The 18,225-nt window shown below is 46.5% G+C and overlaps 1 protein-coding gene across 1 annotated transcript in view; it reads left to right on the top strand.

Moving 5' to 3' along the window:
* The first annotated feature begins 2,595 nt into the window (after positions 1 to 2,595).
* CASQ1 (calsequestrin 1) overlaps positions 2,596 to 18,225 on the top strand; it is a 46,332-nt gene continuing 30,702 nt past the window's right edge. The window contains exon 1 of the mRNA XM_060758133.2: positions 2,596 to 3,271. Within this exon, the coding sequence (XP_060614116.2) occupies positions 3,026 to 3,271 (246 nt within the window). The 5' untranslated portion in view covers positions 2,596 to 3,025. The remainder of the gene's footprint in view (positions 3,272 to 18,225) is intronic.

Below are 18,225 nucleotides of genomic sequence, written 5' to 3'. Positions count from 1 at the left end.
GCGAGATAGCAGATAGTGTTAGAATTAAGCTAGGAAAAATACGCCATCAAAATGGAGGCGATCCGCCATCTCGCGGATACTGGGGCCCCAAAGGAGGGTTTCAGTATCCGCGGTTTGGGGAAGCGCAGATTTGGCTTCCCCGGGACGCCAGGAAGGCATTCCTTGCAGGCTTGCAGTCTCCCGCGGCCTGGTAAAGGTTAGTTTCATACATTTAGATAGTTTCAGGCAAGAAGAGACACAAAGTATCAAGCTAGAGAGTTAAAAGTTGCAATTTCATTAATCTTTATTTGGGGATTTGTTACAAAGTTGGGGCTTAGTAGGGAAGTGAAAGAGGCTACGGCTGTGCAGAGTCCCTGGTTGAGCTTGCTGTTGGGGCACATTTCATCAGTTTAGCCCAATCTTTGCATCTAGGACAGTGGTTCTCAACCTTCCTAATGCCGCGACCCCTTAATACAGTTCCTCATGTTGTGGGGACCCCCAACCATAACCCTAACATCGCCATGTAAATAATGATCTGCAGGATGTATTTTCATTCACTGGACCAAATTTGGCACAAATACCCAGTATGCCCAAATTTGAATACTGGTGGGATTGGCGGGGGGATTGATTTGGGAGTTGTAGTTGCTAGGATTTATAGTTAACCTACAATCAAAGAGCATTCTGATCTCCACAAATGATGAAATTGAGCCAGTCTTGACACACAGAACTCCCATGACCAACAGAAAATACTGGGTTTGGTGGGTACTGACCTTGAGTTTGGGAGTTGTAGTTCTTCTACATCCAGAGAGCACTGTAGACTCAAACAATGATGAATCTTGACCAAATTTGACACAGATACTCAATATGCCCAAATGTGAACAATGGTGGAGTTTGGGGAAAATAGACTTTGACTTTTGGGAGTTGTAGATACTGGGATTTATAGTTCACCTACAATAAAGGAGGTGGATCTGTAATTGGTTAAGTGGACGAACACAGAGAGTGCTGACTAATGCTTCCTCTTCATCTTGGAAAGAAGTGACAAGTGGAGTGCCGCAGGGTTCCGTCCTGGGCCCGGTCCTGTTCAACATCTTTATTAATGACTTAGATGAAGGGCTAGAAGGCAGGATCATCAAGTTTGCAGATGACACCAAATTGGGAGGGATAGCCAATACTCCAGAGGACAGGAGCAGAATTCAAAACGATCTTGACAGATTAGAGAGATGGGCCAAAACTAACAAAATGAAGTTCAACAGTGACAAATGCAAGATACTCCACTTAGGCAGAAAAAACGAAATGCAAAGATACAGAATGGGGGACAATGCCTGGCTCGAGAGCAGTACGTGTGAAAAAGATCTTGGAGTCCTCGTGGACAACAAGTTAAACATGAGCCAACAATGTGATGTGGCGGCAAAAAAAGCCAATGGGATGTTGGCCTGCATCAATAGGAGCATAGTGTCTAGATCTAAGGAAGTAATGCTACCCCTCTATTCCGCTTTGGTTAGACCACATCTGAAATATTGTGTCCAATTCTGGGCACCACAATTCAAGAGAGATATTGACAAGCTGGAATGTATCCAGAGGAGGGCGACTAAAATGATCAAGGGTCTGGAGAACAAGCCCTATGAGGAGCGGCTTAGGGAACTGGGCATGTTTAGCCTGAAGAAGAGAAGGCTGAGAGGAGATATGATAGCCATGTATAAATATGTGAGAGGAAGCCACAGGGAGGAGGGAGCAAGCTTGTTTTCTGCTTCCTTGGAGACTAGGACGCGGAACAATGGCTTCAAACTACAAGAGAGGAGATTTCATCTGAACATTAGGAAGAACTTCCTGTCTGTGAGAGCCGTTCAGCAGTGGAACTCTGTGCCCCGGAGTGTGGTGGAGGCTCCTTCTTTGGAAGCTTTTAAGCAGAGGCTGGATGGCCATTTGTCAGGGGTGATTTGAATGCAATATTCCTGCTTCTTGGCAGGGGGTTGGACTGGATGGCCCATGAGGTCTCTTCCAACTCTTTGATTCTATGATTCTATAAGGAGCGTTCTGAACCTCACCAATGATAGCATTGGGCCAAACTTCCCACACAGAACCCCCATGACCAACAGAAAATACTGTGTTTTCTGATGGTCTTTGGTGACCCCTTTGTCACCCCTTTGCGACCCCCTCAGGGGTCCCGACCCCCAGGTTGAGAACCACTGATCTAAGAACTGTGGAACTCCCTGCTGCTGGTCAGACCGGCTTGAAGGCGGGGCCTGGGATGCCCTCGATGACACTGGCATATTATCCAGTTCAGAGCAGAGAATCTGGATTTTATATGGCTTTGGTTGCCTGTACCACAAGATGGGATTTTGGAAGCTGTGGCTTGTTACCCACCAAGATCAACCCGAATCAATAAAGGCAGAGGAGCCCTCTCTGTTTTCTCCCCTGGCAACCCCAAGGCACGTTTAAGCAGGTGCGACTCCAAGGAGGGATCTCCAAGGTGGGAGCCAAGCAGCATTTTGGGAGACAGGGAGGGGGCGGCCTATATGTCCACCATATACATATATAGGCAGGGAGCGGAGGGGTGGAGTGTGTCCGGAGCAGTGCCAAATGCCTTGGGATAAGGCGGCCCTCCGTCCCCAGCGCCCTCCCCCTCCGGCTCTTTTATGGCTTTTCGCCTTGGCTTTGGGAGCTCAGCACCCCTCCGAGTAGTTGTCACCACCCTTGACAACCTGGTGGGGCCCCCATCCGCTGCCACCTCCTCCTGCTCCTCCTCCCCACTGTGTCAGCAAAGAGTCCAGGCGCCTCCAGTTCGGGCTCCCTCACCCTGCCAGCTGTCACCTTAAAGGGAGGCAGGAGCCAAGGAGGAGAAGAAAGCAAGAAGAAGGAGAAGAAGAGGGCAAGTGGAGGGCGACAGGTCTCTCTCTCTCCCTCCAGGGCCACCCTTTCGGGGAGAAGAGGACCGCCACTGGACTCTTGGGGCACCCCTTCCTCTCCTTGCCTTCTTCTTGCCTTCCCCACCCTTGGCAGCTTTCGATCAAGAGGGCAGAAGAAGCCCAAACCCAACCAGGTCAGGATGAGGTGCTTCGACCTGGTGTGGGCAGCACTGCTGCTGGCCGTGGCCTGTGGCCCTGTTACTCGGGGCGAGGAGGGGCTGGATTTCCCCGAATATGATGGGGTGGACCGGGTCGTCGACATCAACGCCAAGAACTACAAGGCCATCCTGAAGAAGTATGACATCCTAGCCCTGCTCTACCACGATCCGGTGGGGGATGACAGGGCCTCCCAGAAGCAGTTTGAGCTGGAGGAGCTGATTCTGGAGGTAAAGACCAGGCAGGGGCAAAGGGTGTCGGTGGGCATGTGGGCACTCCATTGGCACTCATATGCAATGCTACTCTCATCATCTCCCTGACTCAAGGGAAAGATGGTAGCCTGGAAGGTCACCTATCATAGAATCATAGAATCATAGAGTTGGAAGAGACCTCATGGGCTATGTAGTCCATCCCCATTCTCCCAAGAAGCAGGAAAATTGCATTGGCCTCTTCCAACTCTGCAAATTCTATGATCCTATGAAAAACCTGGTTTTGATTGATTGATTGATATCCTGCTTTATCTCTCGATACGGAGACTTCAAATGGCTCACTATCAAAAACATTAAAACTTAAAATATACTATCAAAAACATTAAAACTTAAAATACACTATAAAAAACATTAAAACTTAAAATACACTATCAAAAATATTAAAACTTAAAACATACGATCAAGAACATTAAAACTTAAAACATACGATCAAAAACATTGAAACTTAAAATATACAAAAATACAATAACAAAACAGTATTTCATTATACTTAACTAGCCGTCCCCTGCCACGCGTTGCTGTGGCCCACTCCGGTGGTCATGGGGGTTCTGTGTGGGAGGTTTGGCCCTATTCTATCATTGGTGGGATTCAGAATGCTCTGTGATTGTAGGTGAACTATATATCACAGCAACAACAACTCCCGAAAGTGAAGATTCTATTTTCCCCAAACTCCGCCAGTGTTCACATTTGGGCATATTGAGTATTAGTGTAGAGTTTGGTCCAGATCCATCATTGTTTGAGTCCACGGTGATCTCTGGATGTAGGTAAACTACAACTCCAAAACCAAAGGACACTGCCCACCAAACCCTTCCAGTATTTTCTGTTGGTCATGGGAGAACGGTGTGCCAAGTTTGGTTCCATTCCATCGTTGGTGGGGTTCAGAATGCTCTTTGATTGTAGGTGAACTATAAATCCCACCAACTACAACTCCCAAAGGACAAAATCAATTTTTTTGAGTGAAGGACATACATTGGGTTGTTAGGTGTCTTGTGTCCAAATTTGGTATCAATTGGTCCAGTGGTTTTTGAGTTCTGTGAATACCACAAACGAACATTACATGTTTATTTATATAGATTATAGAGTCATAGAGTTGGAAAAGACCTCATGGGCCATCCAGTCCAACCCCATTCAGCAGGGAAATCACATTCAAAGCACCCCCAACAGATGGCCATCCAGCCTCTGCTTAAAAGCCTCCAAAGAAGGAGCCTCCACCACACTCCGGGGCAGAGAGTTCCACTGCTGAACAGCTCTCACAATTAGGAAGTTCTTCCTGATGTTCAGATGGAATCTCCTTTCTTGTATCTTTATGCTAGCTAGACACTAATGTTGAAGAAGCAGAGGCCACTAGGGCTGCCAAGTGACCACTGTTGGCCATGACAGGACCAATGGAGGGAGGTTGCTTCATCCTAGGTAAAGGTTGTCCCCTGACATTAAGTCCAGTCATGTCTAAACCAAAGAGCCGGCGTTGTCCGTAGACACCTCCAAGGTCATGTGGCCACTGGCATGATTGCATGGAGCGGTGTTACCTTCCTACCAGAGCGGTACCTATCCATCTACTACCTTCCTGCCAGAGCGGTGCCTATCCATCTACTCACATTTGCATGTTTTCAAACTGCTGGTTTGGAAGAAGCTGGGGTTGACAGCAGAAGCTCACGCCACTTCCCCGGATTCGAACCTGAGACTCAGCAGTTTAACCCACTGCGCCACCACTCATCCTAGGAAGCACAAAATGATATTTGGAGAGCAGAGAGAAGCACTCACCATCCTTCGCAATTGCAATGGTGACTTGTTGTGAGTTTTCTGGGCTTAATGGCTGTGTTCCAGAAGCATTCTCTCCTGACGTTTTGCCTACATCTATAGCAGGCATCCTCTGGGGTTGTGAAGATGCCTGCCATAGATGCAGGCAAAACGTCAGGAGAAAATGCTTCTGGAACATAGCCATACAGCCCGGAAAACTCACAACAACCAAGAGATTCCGGGCCATGAAAGCTTTCAACAATACAATGAAGGGTGACATTCAATCTCCAGGGATGAAGGGACACTGAAGTGATTCGATGTCACCCCTCTGGATAGCAATTCCGATCCCTCAGCATGAAATGTTTCTTCAGACCGCCAATGTATTGCAGACACTGCAAATCATAGACTCCAAGGACTCTCCTGTTTGCCGTGCGCGGACATTCCCCAGGTCCCTTTTCTTGAGATGCCTATACTTCTAAATGCTCGAGAAATGTCATGAGCAAGGAGAATTATTGAGTCCCTTTGGGGAGAGAGGATGGGTTATAAATTTTTTATTATTATTATTATTATTATTATTATTATTATTATTATTATTTGAAACACAACAAGATGCGTCCACAGCAGACAAGATCACTCTGCTGGCTGTTGTATTGGATCACACGTCGGACACTTCCCAAGTGTCTAGGACTGTGTGATGTATCGGCGAATAATGCGTGCAGATCCCATTATTATTATTATTATTATTATTATTATTATTATTATTATTATTACTATTTTGTCCACACTGTGTCCACTAGGAGCCCTCCGTGGCACAGTGAGTTAAACCCCTGTGCCAGCAGAACTGAAGACTGACAGGTCGGAGGTTCGAATCCAGGGAGAGCACGGATGAGCTCCCTCTGTCAGCCCCAGCTCTCCATACGGGGATATGAGAGAAACCTTCCACAAGGATGGTAAAACATCAAAACACCCCCCTGGGCAATGTCCTTGCAGACAGCCTATTCTCTCACACCAGAAGCGACTTGCAGTTTCTCAAGTCACTCCAGACATGAAATTTTTTTATGTCCACTCCTGTAGCTATGCCTATAAGGTCCAATTTTCTCTGGCCTCCCATAGTTAGCATCGCAAAGAAGGAAGAGCCCCCAGTAGTGCAGTGGGTTAAACGCTTGTGCCGGCAGAACTGAAGACCGACAGGTCGCATTTTCGAATCCGGGGAGAACACAGATGAGCTCCCTCTGTCAGCTCCAGCTCCCCATGCAGGGACATGAGAGAAGCCTTCCACAAGGATGGTAAAACATCAAAATATCCAGGTGTCTTAAACTTAAACTGGGCAACATCTTTACAGATGGCCAATTCTCTCACACCAGAAGCGACTTGCAGTTTCTCAAGTGTACCGAGAGGGACCCTACCTCTTATAGGGAGGGGAAGAAGTTTAAGACGCATACATGAAGGTCCATGGATACCAAGGCAACTTAGTGAATAGGTAGTTAAGATTGGTGTCCACAGAAAAGGGGGAAACGTACATGAAAAGACACCACGGATACGGGGAACCCTTTTGGGTTTCGGTATCCACGGAGGTTAGTGTCGACATGGATTATGGAACATAGAGTTCTGGGACCAAAAGTGAGACTGCTTTTGCCCTTGTACCTACTAAAGTGATGAGGATGGGTTGCCCAGTGCTTGGAGGCATAAGAAAGGCATGATATCAAACAGCTCACCAACTTCCCAAATAGGAGCTGCCCAGCAATGCAGAGTTGGCAATTTCCACGTCTCTAAACAGCAAAGTCCAAATATGTCTCTCTGACTCCCAGATACAGAACCCGGGTCTGTATCACATTTGAGAAGACCCCCAGTTCCAATCAGAGAATAATAGAGGGACCCCCAAAGGGCATCTTGTCCCATCCCCTACAATGGAAGACACCCATCCAACTGCTGTTTAAGAGTCCACCACCCTCTGAGGAAGTCTTACAGTAAAAATGCTAGGGCAGGATCTCTTTTCTTGTAATTTGAATCCATTGGCTCATGTTCTAGTCGCAGCAGAAAATAATCTTCAACATGACATAGTTTCAGATATTTAAATGTGGATGCAACATGTCACCTCTCAGTCTTCCCTTCTCCAAGCTGAACATAGCCAGCTCCTTCAGCCAGTCCTCAGTGGGCGTAGTTGTTTCCAATTTTTTCATAGAATCCTAGAGTTGGAAGAGACCTCATGGCCATCTAGTCCAACTCCATTCTGCCAACAAGCAGGAAAATCACATTCAAAGCACCCCCAACAGATGGCCATCCAGCTTCTGTTTCAAAGCCTCCAAAGAAGGAGCCTCGACCACACTCCGGGGCAGAGAGTTCCACTGCTGAACAACTCTCACAGTCTGGAAGTTCTTCCTTATGTTCAGATGGAATCTCCTTTCTTGTAGTTGGAAGCCATTGTTCCGTGTCTCCAGGGAAGCAGAAAACAAGCTTGCTCCCTCCTCCCTATGACTTCCTCTCACGTATTTATACATGCCTATCATGTCTCTTCTCAGCCTTCTCTTCTGAAGGCTAAACATGCCCAGCTCTTTAAGCCGCTCTTCATAGGGCTTGTTCTCCAGACCCTTAATCATTTTAGTCACCCTCTTTTGGACACATTCCAGCTTGTCAACTCTCACGTATTTATACATGGCCCTCATCATGTCTCCTCTCAGCCTTCTCTTCTGAAGGCTGAACATGCCCAGCTCTTTAAGCTGCTCCTCATAGGGCTTGTTCTCCAGACCCTTGATCGTTTGAGTCACCCTCCTTTGGATCCATTCCAACTTGTCAACATTTCAATTGTGTTGCCCAGAATGGGACACAGTATTCCAGTTGTGTTCTAACAAAGGCAGAATAGAGGGATAGCATGACTTCCCTGGATTATTATTTATTTATTTATATTATTATTATTATTATTATTATTATTATTATTATTATTATTAGAATCATAGAATCAAAGAGTTGGAAGAGACCTCATGGGCCATCCAGTCCAACCCCCTGCCAAGAAGCAGGAATATTGCATTCAAATCACCCCTGACAGATGGCCATCCAGCCTCTGTTATTATTAATAATTAATTAATTATTATTATTATTATTATTATTATTATTATTATTCTCCTATTGATGCAGGCCAAAATCCCATTGTCTTTTTTTGCCGCCGCATGACATTGTTGGCTCATGTTTAACTTGTTGTTCACAAGGACTCCCAGATCTTGTACTGCTCTCGAGCCACGCGTCCCCCATTCTGTATATTTGCATTTTATTTGCAATTCAGATTTTTGGTCATCTTTACTCAAATGCCTTCCTTTACCTCCCCTTTTAAAAAAAATAATAATTGCAGAAAAATTGTAATTTGGTTGTTTTTGTGATTATAAGTCCGAAGCCGTAGCTAAGCTGGGCTTTCCCTATGACATCTATATAAATGTCACGTTCGTTTGTGGGATTAACACAAATTGGACAAATTGACACTAAATTTGGACACAATACACCTATCAGGCCAACATGTGACCATCTATATAAATAAAAATGTAATGTTCGTTTGTGGGATTAACATAACTCAAAAACCACTGGATGAATTGACACCAAATTTGGACACAAGAAACCTAACAACCCAACGTATGTCTTTCACTCAAAAAATTGATTTTGTCATTTGGGAGTTGTATTGCTGGGATGTATAGTTCACCTACAATCAAAGAGCATTCTGAACCCCACCGACGATGGAATTGAACCAAACTTGGCACACAGTTCTCCCATGACCAACAGAAAATACTGGAAGAGTTTGGTGGGCAGTGTCCTTTGGTTTTGGAGTTGTAGTTCACCTACATCCAGAGAGCACTGTGGACTCAAACAAGGACGGATCTGGACCAAACTTGCCATGAATACTCAGTATGCCCAAATGTGAACACTGGTGGAGTTTGGGGAAAATAGAACCTTGACATTTGGGAGTTGTAGTTGCTGGGATTTGTAGTTCACCTACAGTCAGAGAGCATTCTGAACCCCACCAACGAATTGGGCCAAACATCCCACATAGAACCCCCATGACCACCAGAGTGGGCCACAGCAATGCGTGGCAGGGAACGGCTAGTCACTCATAAAAACACTGAAGAACACAGAAGACACTTAAAAAGCCAAAAAACAAAAATTACATTACAACGCATGTGCAAAACCACATATATATGTGCAAACACACACAAAACACATATACACAGACTGGGCCACAGCAACGCATGGCAGGGGAAGGCTAGTTTTACATATGTGGGCAATTGATATCGGTGTGGCATGGATAACAAAAGTGATAAATGGGGGAAAACAAAAAAGCTCGGAGGCTATGCAGCAGTTTGCTTTTGCCTGCGTCAACGTGGAAGGGTTAATGCCCCAGCCTAAGCCTTAACTCAACTTCTCCTCCGCACTTTTTGCTATCTGACTGCAAGACTGCAAACTCCTTTTTGCATTTGGAAGTTTGCAATGATTGAAGTCAACCGAAGCAAAGGGGAAAAGCGGAAAGCATGAGAAATTGGGAAATTTGCAAAGCAGTTGGATCCAAAAGTAGGATAACAACAGAAGACTCAACTCGCCTCCCAGTTTCCCAAAGGTGGGAAGGTAATGGTGCTCCATACAGTCATGCAGGCCACATGACCTTGGATGTGTCTATGGACAATGCTGGCTCTTTGGCTAAGTAATGGAGATGAGCACCACCCCCCAGAATCGGACACGACTGGACTTAATGTCGGGGGAAAACCTTTACCTTTTAGGGGACCAAAGTACTCATAAAGGGGGGCGATACAAATTTTACAAACTGCTCGAACCCTTCTTTAGAAATCTCGAAGATCTCCAAGGCAATTAATTTTTTGCTCAGCCTCAGAGTCACCTTGGAGGACCAAGGGATTCCTAGAGAGAAATGCGGGACCGCTCTAACAACACAGAGAAGCCATTGAAATCCACAAGCAAGTGGACAATATCAATAGAAAGGAGGAAACCATGAAAATGTACAAAATCTAGCTCTCAGTATTAACAAACTCTAAAATCAGGACAGTAAATAAAGAACAGTGATAAAATAGGGAATTCCAGACAAGAAACAATTAGGACCAACTAACACCCCTGGTGGCGCAGTGGGTTAAACCACCGAGCTGCTAAACTTGGTGACCAAAAGGTCACCAGTTCAAATCCGGAGAGCGGGTGAGCTCCCGCTGTTAACACCAGCTTCTGCCAGCCTAGCAGTTCGAAAACATGCATGTTTTTTTGTCGTGTCAGGAGTGACTTGAGAAACTACAAGTCACTTCTGGTGTGAGAAAATTGGCCATCTGCAAGGATGTTGCCCAGGGGACGCTGCTAAACTTGGTGACCAAAAGGTCACTGGTTCAAATCCGGAGAGCGGGGTGAGCTCCCGCTGTTAAACCCAGTTTCTGCCAACCGAGCAGTTCGAAAACATGCGAAAAAATGTTTTTGTCATGTCAGGAGTGACTTGAGAAACTACAAGTCACTTCTGGTGTGAGAGAATTGGCCGTCTGCAAGGACGTTGCCCAGGGGACGCCCGGATGTTTTGATGTTTTATCACCTTTGTGGGAGGCTTCTCTCATGTCCCTGCATGAGGAGCTGGAGCTAATAGAGGGAGCTCATCCATTGCCCAGGGGACGCTGCTAAACTTGGTGACCAAAAGAAAGCCAAGACGTTGACACAGCTGAGGAAATGGCACTCTCCAAACCTCTCACCGGGTCATTCTCTTGAGAGTTGGAAGGGTCCCTAAAGGTCATCTAGTCTAACCCTCATCCAAACAAGAACCCATTGCTAAGACACTCCGTCAGAGGCAGCCCTAGGCAATTTTCAATCGTAAGCAAATCCGGAGAGTGGGGTGAGCTCCCACTGTTAATCCCAGCTTCTGCCAACCTAGCAGTTCGAAAACATGCGATTTTTTTTTTGTCGTGTCAGGAGTGACTTGAGAAACTACAAGTCACTTCTGGTGTGAGAGAATTGGCCGTCGGCAAGGACGTTGCCCAGGGGACGCCCGGATGTTTTGATGTTTTATCATCCTTGTGGGAGACTTCTCTCATGTCCCCGCATGAGGAGCTGGAGCTGACAGAGGGGGCTCATCCGTGCTCTCCCTGGATTCGAACCTACGAACTGTCGGTCTTCAGTTCTGCCGGCACAAGGGTTTAACCCACTGCGTCACCTTCTTTGTGATGTTAACCACCTTGACCTCCTATTTGTGGATGGAGGTAGATGGGATCTGCGACCTGTTGGTCTTCAGTCCTGCTGGTGCAGAGGTTTAACCCACTGTGCCACCGGGGGCTCCTATATGCAAATGTGAGTAGATCAATAGGTACCACTCCAGCGGGAAGGTAATGGTGTTCCATGCAGTCATGCGGCCACATGGCCTTGAAGTTGTCTACGGACAACGCCAACTCACAGAAACTGGGACATTTGCAAAGCAGTCGGATCCAAAAGCGGGATGACAGAAGACTCAATTCCCCTCCCAAGCTGAGCAAGAAGGCCCATTCCCAGGAGGTGACCGTTGCAAGGGAGCTAAATCTGCCATCTCCATAATTGGAGCCCTTCTTTGATGAGATACCAGCCTGTGGCATCCTTCTCCTGAAAGGCCCGGAATAGTTTCCTTAGGAATCTCACACAAGGATGGAGGGGGGAATGTGAGCCTTGGAGCATGCACCGCCGTGGCTCTTGCAAGGGTTGTGAGGCGGCCGGAGAGTGCGCAGGTCGGTGGAACGTTCTAAAAATTGACCCGAGGGAGCAGGCGGCATTTCAGAGATGCTCTCCGTTAGGGAAGTGCTATTTCAGCAAGGAGAAGGGGATTAGATGGTCCTTGGAGCAGAGGAGGCAGCGTAAGGGGAGAGAAGTAGGTCGAGGGGAAGCAGGAGCCAAACGGAGCACAGGAGCGGCTCAACCATTACGCAAAGTAAGCCGTTGCGGTATAGTTGATTTCGCCCAGGGGCGCTCTTGGGGGAAAATATACCTTGACATATGCGAGTTGTAGTTACTGGGATGTATAGTTCACCTCAAATCAAAGAGCATTCTGAGCTCCACCAATGATGGAATTGAACCAAATATGGCACACAGAACTCCCACGACAAACAGAAAATATGTATCAGTGATTGGTTTGGGGGAGGGGGCGCCAAAATACTGTTTTCTTACAATTGAAAATTACCTAGGGCTGCCTCTGACGGAGCGTCTTAGCAATGGGTTCTTCTTTGGATGAGGGTTAGACTAGATGACCTTTAGGGACCCTTCCAACTCTCAAAGGAATGACCCGGTGAGAGGTTTGGAGAGTGCCGTTTCCTCGGCTGTGTCAACGTCTTGGCTTTCCGCAAAAAGGGGAAACTGTCCAAAAGTGTCACTTTCATAGAATCATAGAATCAAAGAGTTGGAAGAGACCTCATGGGCCATCCAGTCCAACCCCATTCTACCAAGAAGCAGGAATATTGCATTCAAATCACCCTGACAGATGGCCATCCAGCCTCTGTTTAAAAGCTTCCAAAGAAGGAGCCTCCACCACACTCCGGGGCAGAGAGTTCCACTGCTGAACGGCTCTCACAGTCAGGAAGTTCTTCCTCATGTTCAGATGGAATCTCCTTTGGCTTGTAGTTTGAAGCCAGTGTTCCTTGTCCTAGTCTCCATAGAAGCAGTAAACAAGCTTGCTCCCTCCTCCCTGTGGCTTCCTCTCACATATTTATACATGGCTATCATATCTCTTCTCATCCTTCTCTTCTTCAGGCTAAACATGCCCAGCTCCTTAAGCCGCTCCTCATAGGACTTGTTCTCCAGACCCTTGATCATTTTAGTCGCTCTCCTCTGGACACATTCCAGCTTGTCAATATCTCTCTTGAATTGTGTTGCCCAGAATTGGACACAATATTTAACTTGTTGTCCACGAGGACTCCAAGATCTTTTTCACACGTACTGCTCTCGAGCCTGGCGTTGTCCCCCATTCTGTATCTTTGCATTTCCTTTTTCCTGCCTAAGTGGAGTATCTTGCAAGATCGTTTTGAATTCTGCTCCTGTCCTCTGGAGTCTTGGCTCTCCCTCCCAATTTGGTGTTGTCTGCAAACTTGATGATCCTGCCTTCTAGCCCTTCATCTAAGTCATTAATGAAGATGTTGAACAGGACCGGGCCCAGGACGGTCCTGTTTTTCAAGGTTTGGCTTCTTACTACCTAGGGGAATCCTTTGTTGGCAGGTGTTTAGCTGGCCCATTTTCCTCATTTCCAGCAGGCCTTACAACCTGAGGATTCCTGTCTTAGATACAGGTGAAATGTCAGGAGAGAATGCTTCTGGAATGGCCTAACAGTTTTCAAAGTCTGGCTTCATACTGCCGGGGGAATCCTTTGTTGGAAGGTGTTTAGCTGGCCCATTTTCCTCATTTCTAACAGACCTCACAACCTCTGAGGACGCCTGTCTTAGATGCAGGCGAAACCTCAGGAGAGAATGCTTCTGGAATGGCCTAACATTTTTCAAGGTTTGGCTTGTTACTGCCTGGGGGGATCCTTTGTTGGGAGGTGTTTAGCTGGCCCGTTTTCCTCATTTCCAACAGACCTTGCAATCTCTGAGGATGCCTATCTTAGATGCAGGCGAAATGTCAGGAGACAATGCTTCTGGGTTGGCCTAGCCTGGCTTCTTACTGCCTGTGGGAATCCTTTGTTGGGAGGTGTTTAGCTGGCCCATTTTCCTCATTTCCAACAGACTTCACAACCTCTGAGGATGCCTGTCTTAGATGCAGGTGAAATGTTAGGAGAGAATGCTTCTGGAATGGCCTAACAGTTTTCAAAGTCTGGCTTCTTACTGCCTTCTTACTACTGCCTGTCTTAGATGCAGGCGAAATGTCAGGAGAGAATGCTTCTGGGATGGCCTAGCCTGGCTTCTTACTGCCTGGGGGAATCCTTTGTTGGAAGGTGTTTAGCTGGCCCGTTTTCCTCATTTCTAACAGACCTCACAACCTCTGAGGATGCCTGCCATAGATGCAGGTGAAATGTCAGGAGAGAATGCTACGGGAACATGGCCATGCAGCCTGGAAAACACGCAGCAACCCAGTGATTTCACGATATTATATTTCAATCGATTTGGGAAATACAGTATAGAGCGATGATACTTTGACATTGCCGTCGTAATGCTGGCGGAGAGAAACCGGCTACCTTGGCTGAACTCTGCAAGGTACGGCATACAAACCACTCCAGCAATCCCAAGGAGACTTTGCAAAAGTGGAGTAATGAAGTGTAAAAGTGGAGCAATCGGAAAAGAAAGCTCTGAAGCATGCAGCTGGCTTAGAGGAGGATGATACGCCGAGGCCTCAGGGCGTTCAAGAGTGCCAAAAATGAAGGCCTGTTGCCATTGCCTCCTCCTTCCGAGAGACCTTCCAGGATGACTTTGGAGAGGGTTGGCTTGCCTCTCCAAATGCCTATTCCACGCAGCCTTCCTCATTGCCTTGGCAGGAACTCTGAAGGCCAGCAGAAGGCGAAGAATGCCAATTTGGGATGCTGCAAGAGTCACCTTTAAACATCAACGTCAGACCACCCAATGAACAAGCCTCAGGCGGACAACTGGAGGGGTAATAATAACGGTTTCCAAATGGGGTTGGATTATAAATCCCAGCAATCCTCACCACTGGCACCCTTGCTGCAGTCCAGCCACATCTAAAGCGTTACCTGCTCCCAACCTTGGCACAGACCAGAAAAAGTGTGAAAACGATCTTATCAGATTAGAGAGATGATTGACCAAAACTGACAAAATGAAGTTCAACGGGGACAAATGCAAGATGGCATGATCGTTAAGTTTGCAGATGACACCAAATTGGGAGGAATAGCCAATACTCCAGAGGACAGGAGCAGGATTCAAAACGATCTTGAAAGATTAGAGAGATGGGCCAAAACTAACAAAATGAAGTTCAACGGGGACAAATGCAAGATACTCCACTTAGGCAGAAAAAATGAAAGGCAAAGATACAGAATGGGGGGGGGGGGGGGGGGCGATGCCTGGCTCTAGAGCAGTACGTGTGGAAAAGATCTTGAGCCAACAATGTGATGCAGCAGTAAAAAAATCCAATGGGATTTTGGCCTCTATAGTGTCTAGATCCCAAGAAGTCATGCAACCCATGCTCTATTCTGCCTTGGTTAGACCACACCTGGAATATTGTGTCCAATTCTGGGCACCACAATTCAAGAGAGATATTGACAAGCTGGAATGTGTCCAGAGGAGGGAGACTAAAATGATCAAGGGTCTGGAGAACAAGCCCTATGAGGAGCGGCTTAAAGAGCTGGGCATGTTTAGCCCGAAGAAGAGAAGGATGAGAGGAGACATGATAGCCATGTATAAATACTTAAGAGTTGACAAGTTGGAATGTGTCCAGAGGAGGGCGACTAAAAGGACAAGAGTCTGGAGAACAAGCCCTATGAGGAGCGGCTTAAAGAGCTGGGCATGTTTAGTCTGAAGAAGAGAAGGCTGAGAGGAGACATGATAGCCATGTATAAATAATTGAGAGTTGACAAGTTGGAATGTGTCCAGAGGACGACTAAAAGGACAAGGGTCTGGAGAACAAGTCCTATGAGGAGCGGCTTAAAGAGCTGGGCACGTTTAGTCTCAAGAAGAGAAGTCTGAGAGGAGAAATGATAGCCATGTATAAATACTTGAGAGTTGACAAGTTGGAATGTGTCCAGAGGAGGGCAACTAAAAGGACAAGGGTCTGGAGAACAAGCCCTATGAGGAGCTGCTTAAAGAGCTGGGCATGTTTAGCCCGAAGAAGAGAAGGCTGAGAGGAGACATGTATAAATACTTGAGAGTTGACAAGTTGGAATGTGTCGAGAGGAGGGCGACTAAAAGGACAAGTGTCTGGAGAACAAACCCTATGAGGAGCGGCAGAAAGAGCTGGGCATGTTTAGCTTGAAGAAGGCTGAGGCAAGACATGATAGACATGTATAGTTATGTGAGAGGAAGTCACTGGGAGGAGGAGGCCCTGAAGACTAGGACACAGAACAATGGCTTCAAACTACAAGAAAGGAGATTCCATCTGAACATTAGGAAGAGCTTCCTGACTGTGAGAGCTGTTCAGCAGTGGAACTCTCTGCCCCGGAGTGTGGTGGAGTCTCCTTCTTTGGAAGCTTTTAAACAGAGGCTGGATGGCCATCTGTCAGGGGTGCTTTGAATGCAATTTTCATGCTCCTTGGCAGAATGGGGTTGGACTGGATGGGACATGAGGTCTCTTCCAACTCTATGAGTCTATGATAATCCTGCCAGATATGAAATCTGTCCTTGCAGGGTGCCTTTGGTACCTAGCTTCTCATGAAATGTAGTACACCGTGACTTTTTCAAGCCCCGGCAGATGACAGGCTGCTCTCTCCATTTGATATCTGATCTTGGACAGTGTGCAAAAGGAAATATCTCCTTGAAACAGGTGCCGAAACTTCAACAATCAGGCTCTGAAGAGAGGCCAAAATATCAAATGCACCTTTTCCCCAAATGTATGTTTTGAAAAAGTAGTCAAGAGTTCTTTCCCACCCTGGCCATTCCACAGATATATAAACCTCAGGGCGAGCTAACACCTCCCAACAAAGGATTCCCCAGGCAGGAAGCATCCAGGCTTTGAAGCTGCATGGCCATTCAGTGCTAACCAAGGTGGTCAATTGCAACATTCACACTTGCTTCAAGCAAACAAGTTTTTTTTCTCCCACCCTGGACATTATTCGACAGATATACAAATCCCTCTTGCCTACTTTTTAACAAAACTTGCAACCTCTATGGATTTTTTTTTTTGTCGTGTCAGGAATGACTTGAGAAACTGCAAGTCGCTTCTGGTGTGAGAGAATTGGCCGTCTGTAAGGATGTTGCCCAGGGGACACCTGGATTATTTGATGTTTTAATCATCCTTGTGGGAGGCTTCTCTCATGTCCCTGCATGAGGAGCTGGAGCTGATAAAGGGAGCTCATCCGCCTCTCCCCGGATTCGAACCTGCGACCAGTCCTGCCGGCACAGGGGTTTAACCCACTGCGCCACCGGGGGCTCACCTCAGAGGATGCCTGTCATAGATGTAGGCAAAACATCAGGAGAGAATGCTTCTGGAACATTGCCATACAACCTGGAAAACTCACAACAACCCAATTCCTTTCGACTTTGCCAAATATCACCCACCATAAATGCTCCTGTGCCTTGCATAATACTCCTGACCTCATGATCATGTTAAAAAACAAAGTATGGATCTGTATTGTTGAAGGCTTTCATGGCCAGAATCACTGGGTTGTTGTAGGTTTTTTCGGGCTATATGGCCATGTTCTAGAGGCATTCTCTCCTGACGTTTCGCCTGCATCTATGGCAAGCATCCTCAGAGGTAGTGAGGTCTGATGGAACAAGGAAAATGGGTTTATATATCTGTGGAATGACCAGGGTGGGACAAAGGACTCTTGTCTGCTGGAGCTAGGTGTGAATGTTTCAACTGACCACCTTGATTAGCATTTGATAGCCTGGAAGTGCCTGGAGCAATCTTTTGTTGAGAGGTGATTAGATGTATGGATCGTCAATGTTGCAATCCCAGGTGACAGCAGGATTGAAGAGAAACAACTGGAAAACCTGACACGATATGAGGATTTAAAGATCGAACTGCAAACTCTGGCACAAGCCAGTCAAGGTGGTCCCAGTGGTGATCGGCACACTGGGTGCAGTGCCTAAAGACCTTGGCCTGCACTTAAACGCAATCGGCGCTGACAAGATTACCATCTGCCCGCTTACTGGGATCTGCAAGCATTATTCGTCAATACATCACACAGTCCTAGACACTTGGGAAGTGTCCATTGTGTGATCTAATTCAACAGCCAACAGTAATAATAATAATAATAATAATAATAATAATAATAATAATTACATCACACAGTTCTAGACACTTGGGAAGTGTCCGATGTGTGATCCAATTCAACAGCCAGCAGAGTGTCTGCTGTGGACTCATCTTGTTGTGTTTCTAATAATAATAATAGTAATAATAATAATAAATACATCACACAGTTCTAGACACTTGGGAAGTGTCCAATGTGTAATCCAATGCAACAGCCAGCAGAGTGATCTTGTTTGCTGTGGACTCATCTTGTTGTGTTTCTAATAATAATAATAATAATAATAATAATAACAGCAACAACAACAACTATTACTACTACTATTTAAATTCTGCCCTCCCCATAGGGCTCAGAGATTACA

The sequence above is a fragment of the Anolis sagrei genome, chromosome 12 (assembly GCF_037176765.1).
Source record: "Anolis sagrei isolate rAnoSag1 chromosome 12, rAnoSag1.mat, whole genome shotgun sequence".
Classification (NCBI taxonomy): domain Eukaryota; kingdom Metazoa; phylum Chordata; class Lepidosauria; order Squamata; family Dactyloidae; genus Anolis; species Anolis sagrei.
This window is presented reverse-complemented; position numbering and strand designations above follow the sequence as displayed.